The sequence below is a fragment of the Stylophora pistillata genome, chromosome 8, assembly GCF_964205215.1.
Source record: "Stylophora pistillata chromosome 8, jaStyPist1.2, whole genome shotgun sequence".
NCBI classification, from domain to species: domain Eukaryota; kingdom Metazoa; phylum Cnidaria; class Anthozoa; order Scleractinia; family Pocilloporidae; genus Stylophora; species Stylophora pistillata.
The window spans coordinates 23,893,194-23,911,490 of record NC_142526.1 but is presented as its reverse complement, the minus strand read 5'-3'; the positions used below and the strand labels follow the sequence as shown (position 1 = coordinate 23,911,490).

Genomic DNA, 18,297 nt, shown 5'->3' with positions numbered 1-18,297 from the left:
CGACAGTTATAGAGATATCTCTCCTTTCAAATGATTGACCAGTCGTATTGAATAATTACTGTTTCTTTCTTGGTTTTGATCAAGTAATGGTGGAAGTAAAGAAGTGGTTGAAATCTGCATTTTGATGTTTCTTGAGTTTAAAGTCTTAACCGCGCTCGGGTACTGCTTTGTCAGTTGTTTCAGCACGTACGGCGAAGGAACAAATGTGAAAAATTTAGGAGGTCATCGTATTTAAGTTAAGGTTATAACTTTTAAACATCATATATCAGAAAGCTTAACTTCGGGTCAAGTTTATCAAAATCGTTAAAACTTTTAAAATTCCTCGGGTAGCTGTATGCAAAACCGGCTCTTCAACGATCCGGGCGATCCTTTTGTCGGCAGAATCCTTTTTTTTCTTTTGTTCGAACAAGAATTTCTTATGTGAGATCTTTATTTGGCTTAGAACTGTCCAGGCTATATTCGTTTGGTGAATATTGATTCGCAGACAAAAACGGAAACCGTGAACCTAAAAAAAAAGATAGAATTGTTTCGATATAATTTATTTCCGCGTTGAAGAGATGAGGGTATGCAAATTTTCCTTGTTCCCAGTTCCTTTCAACTTTGTTGAACAAAGCGAGATGAGTTGTTCCTTTGGCGTCCGACGTTAATTATGGTTGTGTTTGCGGAGTAAATTGCTTCTGAATTTCAAATATGGCCACCAAGGAAATGGACTCGTAAGATAAATGCTGCTTTTGTCGTTGTTATCTTTTCCCAGCCGTTGCTGATTGAATTGATGTTTTTCTCCTTCCGCAGAACGGTCCAAATGCGTCTCTATACTCTTACCAAACGGCAATTTGTTTTGGTCTTCGTCTCGTTTTTCGTGGCTTTTTTCCTCACAGTTATCATTGGAATTGCAGGTTTGTCGCCATTAGAGAAGCTAATTTATTGTACGAAGTAGGTAATAAGGCCTCTTTTATGTATCTCCAGGGTATTCGAGCGTTGGAAAAAGCGGCAAATTTGGCTGCTGCAGTAATCTAGTCGTGCAATGGCTTAACGATTTGGTTGAAGTGGGTAGCCAGCTTATAAAATTTCCGTTGTAATAATATTCTGTATTTTTACTGAATATCACTTAAAGCGATGCATTAAAGTGGCTGGAGTTATCTCCACCCTTAAGAATGCTCTTTTCTGTTTTAAACGTGGAAAAATCCCTTGGTAGTGAAAACAAATTATTACAGGTCAATGATCAAAATCCTGACTTTCCATAATGACAAATTTGAAGCTTCGACGTGTTTTCTCGCAAGTCATTAGTTGCCTCGGTGTTCAGGGGCGCTTACAAAAAAGGAAAAATCGATTTGTTAACTATTTAACCGAAGAGTGTCTAGATTGTGATCTCAAAACGAATGAACACTACTCAGTCGGTGAAAATACTGGAAAATTTAGCCCTAAAATTAGTTGTAAGTAAAGAAAATTTACATAAACTTAACTCTGATCGATGTATTTGGTTCTACGTGTTGTAATATTTATTCTTAATTCATTTTGTAACCACACGAGTCTAGCAAACCTTGATTGCATTTTAGAATCACGCTTAAGTAAATTGTTCGTTAAGGAAGTTAACCAAACGGAAATATGATATCAGATGAATATTTTGCTTTCATTAATAGTGGCTTTAACATGCGCGCTTTCATTTTGAAGTTGTGAATTATAATAATGTAAGTTGTCTACCCATATCATCTTAGTTGATTTCTACCAATTTGTATTAATTATGCGGTTAGAAGTAACCATGAAGCTTGATGACATAAAAGGTATAAAACTCGAATTTGAATGACAACAGAAGTTAGAGGCCTTATAAACTTTTGAAAATAATAAGGCCTTAAAAATAGCAAAATAAAAGTTTGAAAACACTGCTATGATATTCAGAGCTGTGCGACATCTTCAATATTTCAAGCTTAATTTTTGTTGGAAGTCACAGTGCAACTATAAGGGATGGTTTTATTCTATTGTGTGTACATTTATATGGAGTGTATATAAAAGGCAGCAGTGTACATTTGTTTTATATCTAATTAACTTAGTGACACAAATTTTTAAGAGTTATCGATTCTGCACTCAACCCATGTGTAATGATTCTTTAGGGTATCTTAAAGTAGAGGTTGAATGTTAAATTTTTATGGCCAGCTAGTAACTAAAGGAAGTGTGTCTGCTTTGCAGACTGATGTATTTATTTAAATTACTTCATTTATTAAGTGAAGTGAACTAGGAGATTGGGAAAATACCATATGGTGTGTATTATCAAAAAAAATTGTCTTGGAAACCGACTTCTTTCTGTTTTAATATTCAATCATCTGTTTCAATTTGCTTCTTTTTGCAGGACCTTCTATTATTGCTAAACATACCCAAAGTGCATCAAACCTTCATGTATCAAATGGAAAGTTATTGGTGAGTAGATGTACATCATTCTTATGTATCAAATGTATCTTATTGGATTTTTTGGTGTGTATTACAGGGTTCGTATGTGTCTTGAAAACCCTTGAAAACCCTTGAATTTCAGGAGGCCTTGAAAGTACTTGAATTTCATTTTGGGTCCTTGAAAGTCCTTGATTTTTTATTGAACAACATTGAAAAATATTTGCTTTTGTTTTGCGCCATCAGTAAACCCAAAACATTAGATGTTAACAGAAACATTTTTCTTGGTTTTGAGGTAAAATTGTCATTACAAAAAGTCCTTGAAATTTCTTTAGAAGTAGGGTCCTGGAAAGTCCTTGAAAAGTCCTTGAATCTTTGGCCTGAAAAAGTGTACAAACCGTGGTATTATTCCTGAGAATTTTTACAACTTGTGTCATTTTTTGACAAGCTCATAGGGCAAGTCAAAATACCAAAGAATGAGTAAAATATCGTACTAATATTGACTGAGTGGGTGGGCCAGGCGGGAAAACATTTGGCTTGAGGTCATGATGTATGGACTAAGTGCAGCGAGGTCTGTGCCTCATAATCAAGGGCATATATCTTCCTGTCCAACCTTATGAAACTCAGTCAATAAGTATTTTTTCATATGACCACTAAGTGTTGAAAATTTCAATCTTAATGGGAGGTGATAGACAGGCACACTTGCAGCCACACAAGCATGAAAAAATTCTGCTATTGGCACTTTTCCTTGTTTTTTTTCAAGTTAGAACAAGAAACTCCAAATTCCTTGAAAACCATGACTTTTTTCTGAATTCTGTTTTCCTTTAAGTTTTTGCAACAAAGTGATGTGAGAGTTAAGCAAGGCCAGATGGCTTTTTGCAGACTTGCTCATGTCAACCCATCCAGCCCTGCATGTATTAGCTTCTAAATTATGGTTTTCCATAGAAATGTGGTTTCTGTAGCATTGAAGCATTAAGGAGTATTTCTACTCCCCTCCTGGATGGGATGGTGTTCCTTTGCAGCATCCCCCCCCCTCCTCCAGTATAACATTGACTGGTACTCATTTAACACCTGGGTGAAAAGAGGCACTGTGAAAGTAAAGTGTCTAATCTTAAGAACACAACACAACGTTTCTAGCAAGGGCTTGCACCTGGACCACTTGATCCAGAGCTGAGTGCACTAACCATGAGGTCACCACATCTTCCACCCCAGAGAGATGGGGCTTACTAAAAATTGGCCCATACACAAGCACTACCAAAGTCATTGTGTTATTTTCTTCAGCTGTTTTTGCACACATCTTTAAAGCTATAGGAGGTTTACACTGTGACTGTCATAGTGTCCTCTCCAGTAAGAAATATGAATGGGTGTTGATGAACTGTAAGTGGCCTCATGAAATGTAGGGAGGTGGGAGGGAGGGGAGGAGAGGGGACATGCCTTGCACCAGCATTCTTTCTGTAAGGAATAGGAAGGGCACCAGTCATTCACACTGGGGAGGAGAGGGACATGCCTTGCACTAGCATTCTTTCTGTAAGGGATGGGAAGGGCACCTGCAGTCATTGGAGGCTTCAGAAACTTGGTTAAGCTCCAGCCAGAAGCTCTGGGAAACTGTCTTTTAGATCCAATTTGTCTTGTGCACTTTACCTTTTTCAGTATTTAGGCTGTGACTATGTCATGATAAATGTGTAAAGTAATAAGAAATATCATTTCCCAGGACCAGAAAACACTATTAGCCTATGTTGGATAGTTAAGTTAACAATAAGTCAGTAGATGTGCAGAAGTTTACCTGTATACCGGTATTTATGTTTTGGTTCTCTTTATCTGTAGACCGGGCCATTTCAGATAGACACAGGAATCCTATCAACATTTAATCAACAGCTATGGTTACTCTGCCAGATCAAACTGAATGGAACAAGAGCAGGTATACTGAAATGCTTTTTTGAAATTTGAGCAATTATCAGGGTGGTCATGACGTGAACTGAGTTGGTGGCTGAATAAAGAGTAATTTTCACTGGCTGAGTGGAACGAAATAAGTGAAAAATGTTTTTCTCACGTGCCGCTGGGGCCTGGGTATAGGTTATGTGACCTATAGGGCGGGCAGTTGTTTTTATCACGTCTGCCATTGCCGACTTTCCCGCCCACCCATCCAAAGATTTTAAATGTTTATACAATACCAGTATATAATGTATTAGCCTGGAACTTTTTTCGTTATTTCTGGTCTTAGTGCATGCCACTTGTATTAGCTTTGAATTTGCAATAAAGGTCAGGTTGTATATAAGAACGATCCTTCGCAGTAAAGCACTATTTGAGCAATAGTGGAAATCAGACCTGAAAAAAATTTCAGGCCTGTACGGGATTCGAACCACTGACCTCTGCGATACTAGTGCAGCGCTCTACCAATTGAGCTAACAAGCCAACTGGGAGCAGGCCATCAAATTAATTCGATATAAACCCGTAGATGATAAATTGAACAACAACAAACATATGAAACATATGAGTGAACTGCGGTTATGAGACGTATATAAGAATGATCCTTCGCAGTAAAGCACTATTTGAGCAATAGTGGAAATCAGACCTGAAAAAAATTTCAGGCCTGTAGGTCAGGTTGTGGCGGTCAGGTTGACATGGCTACCAGCAGTGTGTGAGAAGTTATCTTTGCATAGCAAGGAAGGGCATATTGTAAACCAGCATGCCCAAAATCTGAGCATTGAAACATTCTGAGATGTGATTTCCAGCATTCTGGGGCAGATCTGAGTAGACATTGATGTCAAAATCATTTAAAAATACTTATTTTCTGTCTCTCAAAATTCCTGAGCTGTCATTACACCACTGATAGTTTTTGCACTGTACTTCCTGTCTTCTGCCTACCAGCTTCTGATGACAATCCTGATTATTGTAGAAAGTTATAGGAAAATCTAGCTCATCACTAAACAAACTACAGGTATAATTATCCTAGATAATATTTGCTTTCAGGGTATTGCTAGGTGCAAGCCTATTTTCTGAGTACCATACTGTACATGTGAGAATAAAAAATGATTTTCATATCAAAATCATTTGAGTTCTATGTATTCTCATCTAACAACAGAGCATTGGAGGATCATAGAAATTACCTTTTAATTGTTACTAAATATTGATTTTCTTTTTTGATTTTTTGTTCCCTCTGGTAGGGGCATCATTCTCAGACAGTTTTCACCTGAGTGTTAAAGTTTATGGAAGGGCTAAGGACAGTAGTTATCATTTAATAGCTGAAACTCCTTTCAACAGGACTCGCCAGTTGCAATGTCAAAAGGTTTGAAGTTCTTTGCTTATTTTCTAATTGTTGTCATAAGTTTATAGACTATGGCGCTATTTACACTAATTAGATAAATGTGAAGATAGCATTTTCCCCCAGAAATTTTGAATGTAGAAAACCAGAGGACAATGTGCAAATTTCTTTTGATCACGTACAAATAACATTCAGTATTGAATCTCAATAGAGCAACTACCCCAAGATAGAGGTAGAAAACGTTTGTGGCAACTTTTTAATTTTGTTAACTACCTATTAACTAAAGCTACTTTTTATTTAGGATGTATCAACTAAGTTGAAATGATAAATTGGCCACCGTAACGATTACAAAAGCTGACGTTTTGAGCGTTAGCCCTTCGTTGGAGCGAATAGAGGAATTGTGGGTTGTGTGTGCTTTTGAAGGCAGAAAATGGAGCTATGTTATTGGTGGGAACATGGTAACGAGAAAAACATGAATAAATTAGTGGAATGAAAAGCGTTCATTGATCCCTGTGGGATTTAGACTGCCGGTTTGAAACATGAGCTTTTGTTCAAGATTTTTACGGCTTTCCATGCTACCTAAGTGCAAGGAAAGACCGCAGATTGCCATATGTTGCTTAGAATGATTAGGTAAATTAAAATGTCTAGCGACTGGTTTTGATGTGTCCTTGTCATTCCTTTCCACGTCTCGAAGGTGTTCTCGGAATCGGTCACCTAGTCTTCTGCCTGTTTCGCTGATGCATATCTTTTTGCAATAAGTTCAGGTTATGCAATAGATTACATTTTTATTACAATAGATTATTATTTATTAGATTATTTATTACATTATTATTACAATAGATTATTTATTACATCATTATTACAATAGATTACTTTTTATTTAGGTCATCATCATCATCTAGTAATTTTCTGTAATTGGTGGTAGTTAGGATAATTACTTTTGGCCTATTTTTGCAACTTTATTAAACAAAAAAACAGTCGACAGAGCACGACTGATCACTAAAATAGATATGTTTATGTTAAAATCTATTAGTACAGTCATGTAAGTAATATTAATAATATATGATTGTGTGGTTTGACCCAGTCTTAATTTAAGAAAAAGTGCTCGTTGATGAATAGAAAGTTATAAAATTAGTTCTCAACTTAAATTAAAATGATGTAAACTGGGAGAAGTTGTTCATGAATGCATAGTGTGGGTGCACACACATACACACACATACACACACACACACACACACACACACACACACACACTCACACACACATACACACACACTCACACATATATTTATTCATTTTCAATGTTCTGATTTCAGGAATGTAACCCTTTGGTTATTTTACATCTTGGTTATCTTGATTATCCATCATATGTGGCAACTGTCAAATTTCACGGCCTCCAATTTCCTACAGGAATCGATATTAGAGACATTGATTTTGTGGTAAGCTCTTTCAAGGCCCTTGAACATTAAATTGTGAGTTGTTGCTCAGAGTGTGTATTTTATGATCTGTTGATGTAAATGTGTTAGGAGTGAGAGAAAAAAAGTAATTTGAAGCTCATGTTGGAAAATGTAATTTGCATCACCAGAAGAGTTATTTGATTCAGCACTATTTTCTTAGCGCTAATTATTATACTTGTATGGTAAACAGTAAGGAGAAATTTCCTACAATTGGGATCCTACATGTAAGACTGTCAGGGTTAAACTTGGTAGAATGTGATAGTCTCATGACAAGTTCTTTTGTTATAATGAGTTGGAGTTAAACAGTGGTGCATAAAATTACCTCCAATTTTAAAGAAGCCACTGACAGAAGTTTTAGTTTGCTTTTATAGATAAACATCAAAATGGAAATTATGAACAAAAAATGGAATGAGGAGTAATGATAACGGAAAAGATAGTCATATTTTGTAATTTCTGAGAGATAATCACAAATGATAATAGCCTCAACCCATTGCTTGTAAAATATTTCAAAAGTGCAACATGATAATCACTGACTGTATGCTTTGATTGCAGTTGAAACATTACAGTGCTGATTTCAGTCAGGTTGAAATCTGGTTCAGATTTGTATTCCTTGTACTTACATTCATGGTTACGGTAAGTGACTGGTCTGAAGTGCTGTTGACTTGTCTTCAAATAGAAAAGTGATCCTAAAGATGAACTGCAATAAAAAACAATGCAGAAAAAGAGAAGCTTGGAAAATTTAATTCTTTAGGGACATTATTAGTAAGGTACAATTATCATTTGAGCTACAGAGCCATACGCTGGGGGCATGGGCTCTATGTTTCCTGCTAAGAAATCCAACTACAAATAATTGAAATAATGTTTTGACTTGTGGGAAATAACTAAATAGAACTGATGCTCACAGGTAAACTGCAAATATTGAAGACAGAGAGGAATACTGAAAAAGTTCTGGTCCCAATTAAGGGTGTGGAATCTGTGCTTCCCAAATTTTATTTGGGTGCTTTGGCTGACTGAGCTATCAATTGAAACCACATGTTGCACACTTGTTTGTGGTAAAATAACCATAGCTATGGTTATCAATGAAACTAAAATGTTCAGGCCTTAATAAATATCCATTAATCACCACATAAATTTCTTTTTTATTGATATGACCAAAATAACCCCTTGGCCTTTTTTTCAAAACAAGGCCTGGTGCTCAACCATTCTTGTGGAAATAAGTTTAATTTGCATGTGGATGAAAACTTATTATTGTATGAATAGATGAGCACCAGGAGGACTCGTTTTGAAAATGAGGCCAAGGGTAATTCAGAAATGGGCTATTGAATTGCAACTCTTTCGGTTTCAGTGTATGTTTGCTCATTCATTGAGAAGATTTCCATTACGGGAGTGGTCCATAGAACAGAAGTAAGGAATTTGGATAACATTTTACATGTACATTAAACATACTTTGAAAAAAGCATCTCAATGCAGCAGTAATTGTGAACTTTTAATACTGATTTTTTTTTATGTGTATCATATCAATTGCATTTTCAGTCAAACTTGAGACAATTTTTTTTCTGTTTGGTAAATGGAATTTTTTTTGGCTGCCAGCTAAATGTTGATCAAGGAAAGAATCAATAAGCCAAGTTTAATTGGTAACTCACAAGCTTTTTCCACCAACAATTATATAATATCTTGGTAATATTGTTTAAATATAGCCTCTGTGTAGTATTGACATGTGGCTGAAATGTGCCCTTAAATTAATTACAACTCCTGACGTTCACAGATAACAAGTTCCAAGCATCTGTTCATCCATGCTTGAACTCTCTTTGTCCTGTGTTGGAACATAGCTTTGGAGTGAATAGATTTCCACTTGTTGTTGAGTTGATGTTGATGGAGTGATTGTCATAAACTTCTTCAAAGCTATTCTGCAGATAATCAGGATAAAAATGATATTTTTATAGACAAAATGTTTCTGCAAAAAATGTGACAGTCACACATACAATTATGTGTCTCTGAATTAAATTTGAAATTAATTTTTCTCTGTACAGATGGATGTCACTTCTTCTTCCACTGCTGTTGCTGTACAATGGTAAATGATTTCCCTGACCGGTAACCCTTACACTGCCAGGAGTGATTAATATTAAGTAATTGTGCCAGACAATACTGAGTATAAAAACTCTGTCAAACAAATATGTTTAATACGTATGATGCACGATCCTTGCAGTAGAGAGCGCTATTTATGCAATAGCGAAAATCAAACCTGAAAAAAATCAGGCCTGTATGGGATTCGAACCACTGACCTCTGCGATACTGGTGCAGCGCTCTACCAATTGAGCTAACAAGCCAACTGGGAGCAGGCCGTTAAGTTGATTCGTAATAAACCCGTGATGATAAATCAGATACGATGAATATATGAAGTTCATATATTCGTATAAATATGTTTAATCCATATTTAGAAACGTATGGCGGACAGTTAGCAGAACTGACAGATTTAGAGCTCTCAGGTTGAAATTTTTGAGGGAGTATCTTAGTTCAACTGATGCAAAAAACTTTTCCTCCATAGTGTTGATATATTATTTTGGCTGATAACAGAGTTCTGTAATGAGGTTGAATGACTTAATTGGTGAGCTGTTAGGAGTACATTAAATTCGTTTTTCTTTTTAACATTTCAGCTCTTGTCAGAAATTTTTCTAAACAAACCATAGGCACACATTTTGTCTTGTTGAAAACAGAAGGAGTTATGTTCCTCACCTTAAAAACTATGCTTAACCTTAAACAAAGAGTGATGCAACTAATCAATCAGCTGGAAACTCTGCTCAGCTCTTAAATTTTGCTTATTGTTTACATGCATAATTGTAAATGTTTTTTTCAATAGACCCATTATTTCCTCTCAACTTCCTGGTGAACAGTTGGGTTCCTGGAATGTTTGATTCAGTGTTCCAGGCATCATTTCTCTGTGGCCTTTTGCTCTTCTGGCTTTGCGCCTTCCATGGCATCAGACAGGTTTTTTAAAATTTTCTTATTTTCATTATCAGTATGGGAGATATTGATGATTTTTTTTTTATGGAAACTTTTGAGTATTCCGGCCACTATCAAATATTAGTGCCGTAGCTTCAAAGTTTTTTGTCCTGGTTAAAAGAAAACCCTTAATTTCCCTTGATAAGTTCTTAAAATCAGTTTTAGCAGTGGTGTTACTTTCAGTGAGTAAATCACATACTCTTTTTTGAGCAAGGCAAGTACAAAAGTTGGCTCCCTTAAAGTTTTGTCTTAATTCCTTCTCTTAGATGCTTCCCTTTCTCTCATAAGGAATGCCAGTGATTGTCAGTTGTAATAGACAGCTGGCAGATTTCAGTTCATTGTTAAGACCCAGTTTTTGAAGACCGTATTTGCCTTTCTGGACTTGACTGGACTGAAAAGACAGTATGCTTGAGGCTTTGCCCAATTGGCTAGTGTGTATATAAGTAAAATTGCTCCTCCACTTGATCAAGAGCAGTATCCAGTCCAGCTATGAATCTAGGGTAATTGCATTTGTGGTCAAATAGCGCTTATAAGTGAATCATATTAAACAAATTACTGAAAAGGTTTTTCTTTTTTCGTAAATAAAAACAGAGCGAAAGAAGATTAAGTTTCTATCTCCCCAAAGTTCTCATTGTTGGCCTGCTATGGATTGCATCATTCACACTGTCATCATGGCAACAGTAAGTTTTCCTTTGAAAGTGTGTACACTGTCAGGAAAAAATACCTCAACTGACAATGTGATGGGTTGCCAGCAACTCCTTTCAAATTGTTTTGGATTCTCCTGTGAAAGACAGGGGGAAGTTGATGTTGGACCAAAAGTTGTCAAATGCTTTATTCTACACAAATCTTCAATTGTTAAGTTAAAAAAAAAAAACAATCTTTTTCCCTCGTTGACCCTTTTTGTTGATTTTTGGTTAACTGGTTCTGTGGTTGTGTTAGCAATCATCTCAGAGAGTACGTTATCAGTAGCAGGGTTGCAAATCCGGGCTGTGCTAATTGAAGGAACCTGCATGCTGCTTTTAAAAGCTTTTGAGAAAAAAAGTAAAGTAAACAGTGTGACAGAGGGCCGTACCGCATCCAATTATTTATAGTCCACTTTGAACTACAGTCATGGTTGACTTCTTTAGGGAGGGGGAGGTGATCTGATGAAAGATTCTTCTTTTTTTAAAGATATAATGAGTTACAAGATCCCACATACCAGTACAAGATAGATATTGGCCATTTTATGGTAAGAAAGTACAGGATACGTATGATGGACGATCCTCGCAGTAGATAGCGCTATTTGAGCAATAGCGAAATTCAGACCTGAAAAAAATCAGGCCTGTACGGGACTCGAACCACTGACCTCTGCGATACTAGTGCAGCGCTCTAACCAATTGAGCTAACAAGCCAACTGAGAGCAGGCCGTTAACGGCCTGCTCTCAGTTGGCTTGTTAGCTCAATTGGTTAGAGCGCTGCACTAGTATCGCAGAGGTCAGTGGTTCGAGTCCCGTACAGGCCTGATTTTTTTCAGGTCTGAATTTCGCTATTGCTCAAATAGCGCTATCTACTGCGAGGATCGTCCATCATACGTATCAAATACCGCAGTTCAAAATATATGATTTTCATATATTTATTCTATCTAAAGTACAGGATGTTGGAATAAAATTATAATATAACAGTAGTTATGTCATAATCAGGGAAAGTTTGTAATTGGCTATCTATGTTTACCATCTCATTCCTTTTTTTTTTCCTTACACTGTGGGTTCTCATCCATTAACCACCATTTATTACACAACTCGGGCAGTCAGAGGGCCAATAACTAAAATCAACCAATCAAAATGCTCTATTGCCGGTCAATATTCTCTCAGTATTGGACCGGGCACTGTCCCGAATGGTCCCAAATGATACTGCACTTGTGTCCCTTTGAACTTCAGTCAACATAATAAATCTCTTATTAACCAAACTTGCTCGGGACCGTACTGGAAAAATATCGGCCCTCGGTCTTTTTTGTACGGACCTTGCTGCACTCGGTCTGTACTGTCAAGACCTCGGGCCGATATTCTCCCAGTATGGCCCTCACGCTTGGTTAATAAGATATATGTACATGTAGCATTAAAATATAGCAGGTTTCAATTTTTATGGATTTTGCAGAATGTCCTCAATCTGCAAGAATAAGCACCCACAAACAAATGTCGGATATATCCACAGTGGAATTAAAAACTCTGTACCCCAATTTCTTGTCTTAAATCCTTGGTTTGTAATGATTTTTTAATTTTGTGATCATTTTTCATAGGGTCTTAAGGTGATGTTCTTCACTATTGGTGCCATTTACTTGGTGTACTTGATCTACCTGTTATTCAGGGCATACAGTGAGCTCAGAGCCATGCCTTACTTTGGTAAGTTTAATGAATGTGTGAAAAGAAAAAAAATGTCATATATTAAAATTTCCTTTACAGAATCTTCAGTTAACACTTTTACGACAGTTGCTTTCATATGCGAGTCAAAGTGTCTATGAGACGAAATTTTTACTCTGGCTTTCGGTAACTAGATAGGTAAGATGAATGGCTTGAGGGTTAAAATATGACAAAATTCCTGTAGACATCTTCTTTTTTCTGTTTGAACTTTGTGCAAATGTGGCGTGAAATTTTCCCCTTGACTGTGCAGCCAACAATTCAGGTTACCTGAGGCTGTGACCTCAGCTTGTGATACTCTCATTGAGAACATGGCAGAAAAGAAGAAGCCAGAGGGGAAAGGTGGACACTATTGGGTTGCTGGAACACCCAACAATCAAAATTGTATGAATGCTAGCAACATAACAGGCATCTTGATCAACAATCTTATGTTAATTTTGCCTGATTAGTTCTTATTTGTCTTTTTTACCTTTATTTTCCCCATGGTGACATTATTGGAATTATTCATGTTGTTGGGGTAATTCTGTACTCCAAAGGCTGATAAAGATTCAGTTTTTTCAATATTGCTGTTATTTACTAAGAAATAATCAAGTGGGTATCAATACTGTTATAATTGGTAAATCCTAGCTTGGATGTGACCTCGTGTGACAGTAAATTTCAGCTCTCCACTTGTCAACTTACTAGAAATTTGCCAAAATTAACTTGTCTGTTTGTTTTCTCACTTTGTGTTCACAGATGTTCGCCTAAAGTTCCTCACAGGTCTTATGCTGATTGTCTTGACAATAAGGTATGCAGGATAAATATATCCTATTAACCAAGCACAAGGGCCATACTGGGAGAATATCGGCCCGAGGTCTTGACAGTACGAACTGAGCGTAGCAAGGTCCATACAGAAAAGACCGAGGGCCAATATTCTTCCAGTACGGTCCCGAGCAAGCTTGGTTAATAAGAGATTTATTATATGACTGAAGTTCAAAGGGACACAAGTGCGGTATCATTTGGGACCATTCGGGACAGTGCCCGGTCCAATACTTAGAGAATATTGGACCGGCAATAGAGCATTTTGATTGCTTGATTTTAGTTATTGGCCCTCTGACTGCCTGAGTCATGTAATAATCTTTGTTATAAGTTAAAATAATGACTTACTATCATGATATGTGCAAGTAATGGTAATCAATCAATTTTGGGTGCTCTTTGGAACAAATGTACGTAGGGAGCAGCAAACTTTTCCAAGACCTAGGCAAATAAAGTGGGTGTAAGACATATTGTCTGAACAATTTATGAGTGCCTATGCAATATACATCACAGGAGCAATCATTTTGATTATATTCACAAAATGATTGCATGTTTATGTCAACTTTCTGTTTACAATTTCAATCTTTCAGGGTTTGCCGTTGATTGGCATGTTCTCATCCAATGCACATGCCTATTTTTCTGCATGTTAATTATTATTTGGGTTTCTTTTAATTAACATTTACAGCCTGACATCAGCAGGTATACTCTCCATACTGTTTTCTTTACATTTCTTTGGGTGCAAACAAGGAGAATTTGTTAAAATAGTTTTGTTGAAACTGAATAAGAGCTTGTCTAGTTGGTGATCATTTCCTTGATTCTCATGACCTTAACGTGTGATTTAGGGGTGATATTGTAAGGAGAAATTAGGTGCTAATCACTCTTAAGGGTCAAAGGGTTAATTAACTCTTTGATTTCATTTCAGTCTGGTAATCACAGGCCTTCGGTTTGGGACTGGAGTGTTGCAGGACAATTTTGTGGCAGAACTGGAAACACACTATGATAATTATATCCTTTTATTCAAGCAATCATTAATAACAAATTAAAAGAAATTTCCCTTTCTGGCTAACAAATGTTTATTAAGAGTTTGCTCTAACCCTTTCAATCCAAGGATCTATCGATAAATTTTTTTTCTGTAGCAAATCAGTTAGGTGTGAGGCTTATAGATGATGAGAATATTGAAAAACTACTGTAACAGTAATGGGTCCATTCTTATTGGTAATCAAATAACACTGAATACGATAGCTTAGATCAAAACTTGCCAAAACTGCAGTTATTTTTCAAATTTTTTTTGCTTTCTAAGGATACTAAGTGTATTCCTTAACACTGAATACCTGCCGAATTCCTGACATTTTTTGGATTACTCAACTTCTATTTGTACACCATGGCATTTGTGTATTCACCATCTAAGAATGCTCTTTATGGTAAGACAGCGCTTGAACCCACCCACCCCCCCCTTCCTGTCAAAAATGTCAGGATCTGCTCCATGCTGTACTCCCACGTTTTGTGTAATTTTCCTCATTTGTAGACGCCGGCGAAATATTACCACACGGCTTCCTGGATTTTTTTAATTTCCCGTAAATAACCTAAAAAGGCCATTACACCGTGTTAACTCCTTTAATATACAGACATTTTCATTTCGTTTTCCTCCTTTCTGTTTGCTAACTTCACGGTTTCCTTTTATTTAAATGCAGTTTTCCAGGGCCCGAGAATAAGCTCAAAATATCTTTCCCGCTATGTTTGGGCTTAAAAAAATTCGCGCCATTTGATCAACCAATCAGATGCAAAACTTAAGCCGATCACGACTTGGTCACTATCGTTTTCCCGCGCTTTTTCTGCTCCCGTGTTTTTGCCTCGAGTTCTCATTGGCCCCTTGTTATATTACCTTTGTTCTGACTGGTTTTTCTGATATTACCTTTGTTCTAATTGGTTGTTGTAGAATCCTATTTCCGTGATCAGTCCACATTTTCGATGTTGAACGAGTCTGAAGATGAAGACGCCATGATATACAAGTAAGTAGTTAAATTTCTCTATAAGTTAACAATATCCTTCTTCTCGTAAACTTATCCTCGTCTAACCATTTATGCGAGGAAAAATCTCACTCCCGCTGCTTCTTTTAATCAAAGAAGAGGTTCCCCTGGTTTAGTGGAAGGGGGCGCTTTTTGTCATCGAACAATTTAGTGTCGAATATATATATCTTATTAGACGTTTTGTTGTGTAGTATCGCTGAGTATTTTTACGAGTTGTGCCGTATTTTGACGAGCCCTCAGGGCGAGTCAAAATACAAACAACGAGTAAAAATAATCAGTAATAATACACAACAAAACGTTAAATAAGACATGAGATTTATTATCAAACACGCGTTATTTCATTGCGGGCGAATTTCGCGGATATTTTTTTTGTGATATTTGTACTCGTCTCGCGCGTTATTTGTACTCTACGAAGCACATTTGGATAATAAAATTAGGGATCAGTATAAGTTGGAATAAGCGTTAGACTGGAAGTGTGTTTAGTACGGTTTTCTTAATGGTGAAGAATTGATCAGACATGTTTTCTATAAATATCGGAGGCGAAATTTTTATTTTTGAACTAATCAAATGTACACTTACTTTTTCACCTGTATAAATTTTGAAATTGAATCTTTAGAGAGTGCATTGAAGGTTTTTGACATTTGGAATACATATTTAAATGTTTCAATCAACCTTGGAGGTCACTGCTGAATGAAGCGTAACAGTATTTTTATATTGTCTTTGGTTTCGATGGTACACTTTGTTCTGACACGTCCCAAGCTCTCATTTAGAAGCTAATATTGTATTATTCGCATGTGACTTTCGCCAGATTTAAATCTGACGCGAATGTTTGATTGATACGACGCATCATTTACTCAAGTCGTATTTCTGTTCTTTTCAGCTCTCAGCGGGAAAAAGGCACTTTTAGCAGCAGCGAAGAAGAAACTTAGAGCATTACACTTCCCTCTCAGCGATGTAGGCTTAAAAACAACGCTCTTCTCTGAAGTTTTGTATTCTGAAAGTGCTAATTTTAGAAAAAAGAAAAAAAAAAAGTTATCATCTTTAAAATTGCCTAAGGTTTCCCCTTTGGATCAGATCTTCAAAAAACAGTCCCTTAAAATACATCAACTCGTTTGACGCGCTTTTTCCCTTTTGGTTTGTTCGTTTGTTTGTTGTTTTCCTTTTTATCAGCAGGATTTTACTCTAAATTACACTAGAGTAGAAAATCATGTTTATTTATGAAAATCTCACGTAACCCTTCATTTCTTGATTAGAGGAAAAAGAATTTAGAATGATGAAGTCGATAAACTTTACGTCATATGATATCAATATTCCTTTCAAGCCCATAACAGCCACGCTCCCCTTTTCACCCCCCGACCTGCCTCCTGTTCTTTCCAGCCCACTCCTCCCTCAACTAAGTCTTGCTGAAAGGAAGGTGTATGATCTTCAGCGTAGTTTTCTTATCAGAAAAGAAAAATATTGATGATTAAATAGAATTGGTGTGGATGACAAATAACTTCTAACTCTGACATTAACAGTTGGAAGAATATTTTGAAAACATTAGTTTCACTGTAGCCCGGCTTCTTCTTACGATGAGTTACAAAGTACAGAACTTTTTCCGTGTAGTTATGTAGAATATTTAAGGTAACGGTGCGTGCAGAGGTTCCTTCGATCTTCCTAGAAATGTCTCTTCCTCTGCGCGCAGGGTACTTTAAGGTAACCCCTTGTTGAATATGTGGTGATCATAGGTTAGTAGAGGGAGCAAAGGGTTGGCTAAGACTGTGTGCACGGTCACGCATGGATGAGGGTACGTTCAAGTTCATCCAACAAACAATAGGAGCGCTCTTTGAAGTTCGCCTCGCTTCCTAACCAGCTCCCTCTACTAACTATGGTAGTGATATAATTTGAATATATCAACAAAGTTGAAATGGTAAATTGGCTACCGTTACGATTATAAAAGCTGACGTTTCGAGCGTTAGACCTTCGTCGAAACATCAGCTTTTATAATCGTAACGGTGGCCGATTTACCATTTCAACTTTGTTGATATATTCAAATTATTTCGTTACCCCCACCGACACAGCCCCAAACAGTTTCTTTAGAAACTATCAGCATTTATGGTAGTGATAGTTGAATCGACGTAACTAGCTGTTATTATAGGGACTTTGAGCAAACCACGACGGCTACGGCAACGAGAACGTGGAAAAACAATAGATCTAATTGGCAGAACAGTAGTCTAGCACGTGCGTTTTAAAACTTTGTACATTTCTTAGCCGTCCTTTGCAAAACAACGACGTGAAATCACCAAAATTTACGTCGTCTGCGAAGCGAAACTGCGGCGGCAAATTATTTTAATTTACATTTGGAACTCAACGCTACTTTTATGCGTTATGTTGAGTTTGAGGTCTGGCGCCCTATGAGACGGTAAACACATGCAGCCATTTTCGAAATACTAACTAAAAGTAGAAACTAATTTTTTAATCGACGTCTTCCGTGGCGTTGCCGTCCTGACTGCTTAAAGTCCCTTGTTACTTTGTTACTTTCATTCCTTCAACATGTGAAATGTCTTTTGTTATATAATAGTGCGATTACGGCCATGTCACCGGCTTTGTTGATCCAGCTTGTGTCAGGTGAAAAGAATAACATTTTATTGGGCAAATAAAATGTTCAAAAGTATCGTAAATAAATATATAACAAATTTTTGGGTAAGAAACTAAAACAATCGATGTCTCTTCAAATAAAAGCCTTACGAACCCCGGGTACTTGAGGATTGTGTGGCATATGAAAAATTTAAATTACCTTACGGGAGTAAAGTGCTGTCACTTTGCTGAGACGTTCTAAATTCAAAGTTATACCAATTTAGCAGATCGCCAAGGGAATTTCTGAGGATAGTGAAGAGGGATATTGGGCAATGGAATGGAAAATAGGGACGAAATTATCGTCCGACGTTTGAATGTTTTCTTTTTATGAAAGATCAAAATGGAGAAATATGTTTAAAACTTCTATT

The 18,297-nt window shown here is 36.8% G+C and overlaps 1 protein-coding gene across 1 annotated transcript; it reads left to right on the top strand.

Moving 5' to 3' along the window:
- The first annotated feature begins 565 nt into the window (after nucleotides 1–565).
- Nucleotides 566–18,048, top strand: LOC111342052 (transmembrane protein 181). The gene is made up of 18 exons (XM_088731325.1): nucleotides 566–713; nucleotides 793–896; nucleotides 2,345–2,412; nucleotides 4,204–4,297; nucleotides 5,544–5,665; nucleotides 6,958–7,080; nucleotides 7,651–7,731; nucleotides 8,444–8,502; nucleotides 9,129–9,169; nucleotides 9,956–10,083; nucleotides 10,690–10,778; nucleotides 11,269–11,326; nucleotides 12,374–12,476; nucleotides 13,227–13,278; nucleotides 14,209–14,291; nucleotides 14,618–14,707; nucleotides 15,223–15,295; nucleotides 16,194–18,048. Exons 1-18 carry the CDS (start codon nucleotides 691–693, stop codon nucleotides 16,240–16,242), a joined length of 1,440 nt encoding a protein of 479 aa, XP_088587451.1. The 5' UTR covers nucleotides 566–690; the 3' UTR covers nucleotides 16,243–18,048.
- The last annotated feature ends 249 nt before the right edge of the window (nucleotides 18,049–18,297 follow it).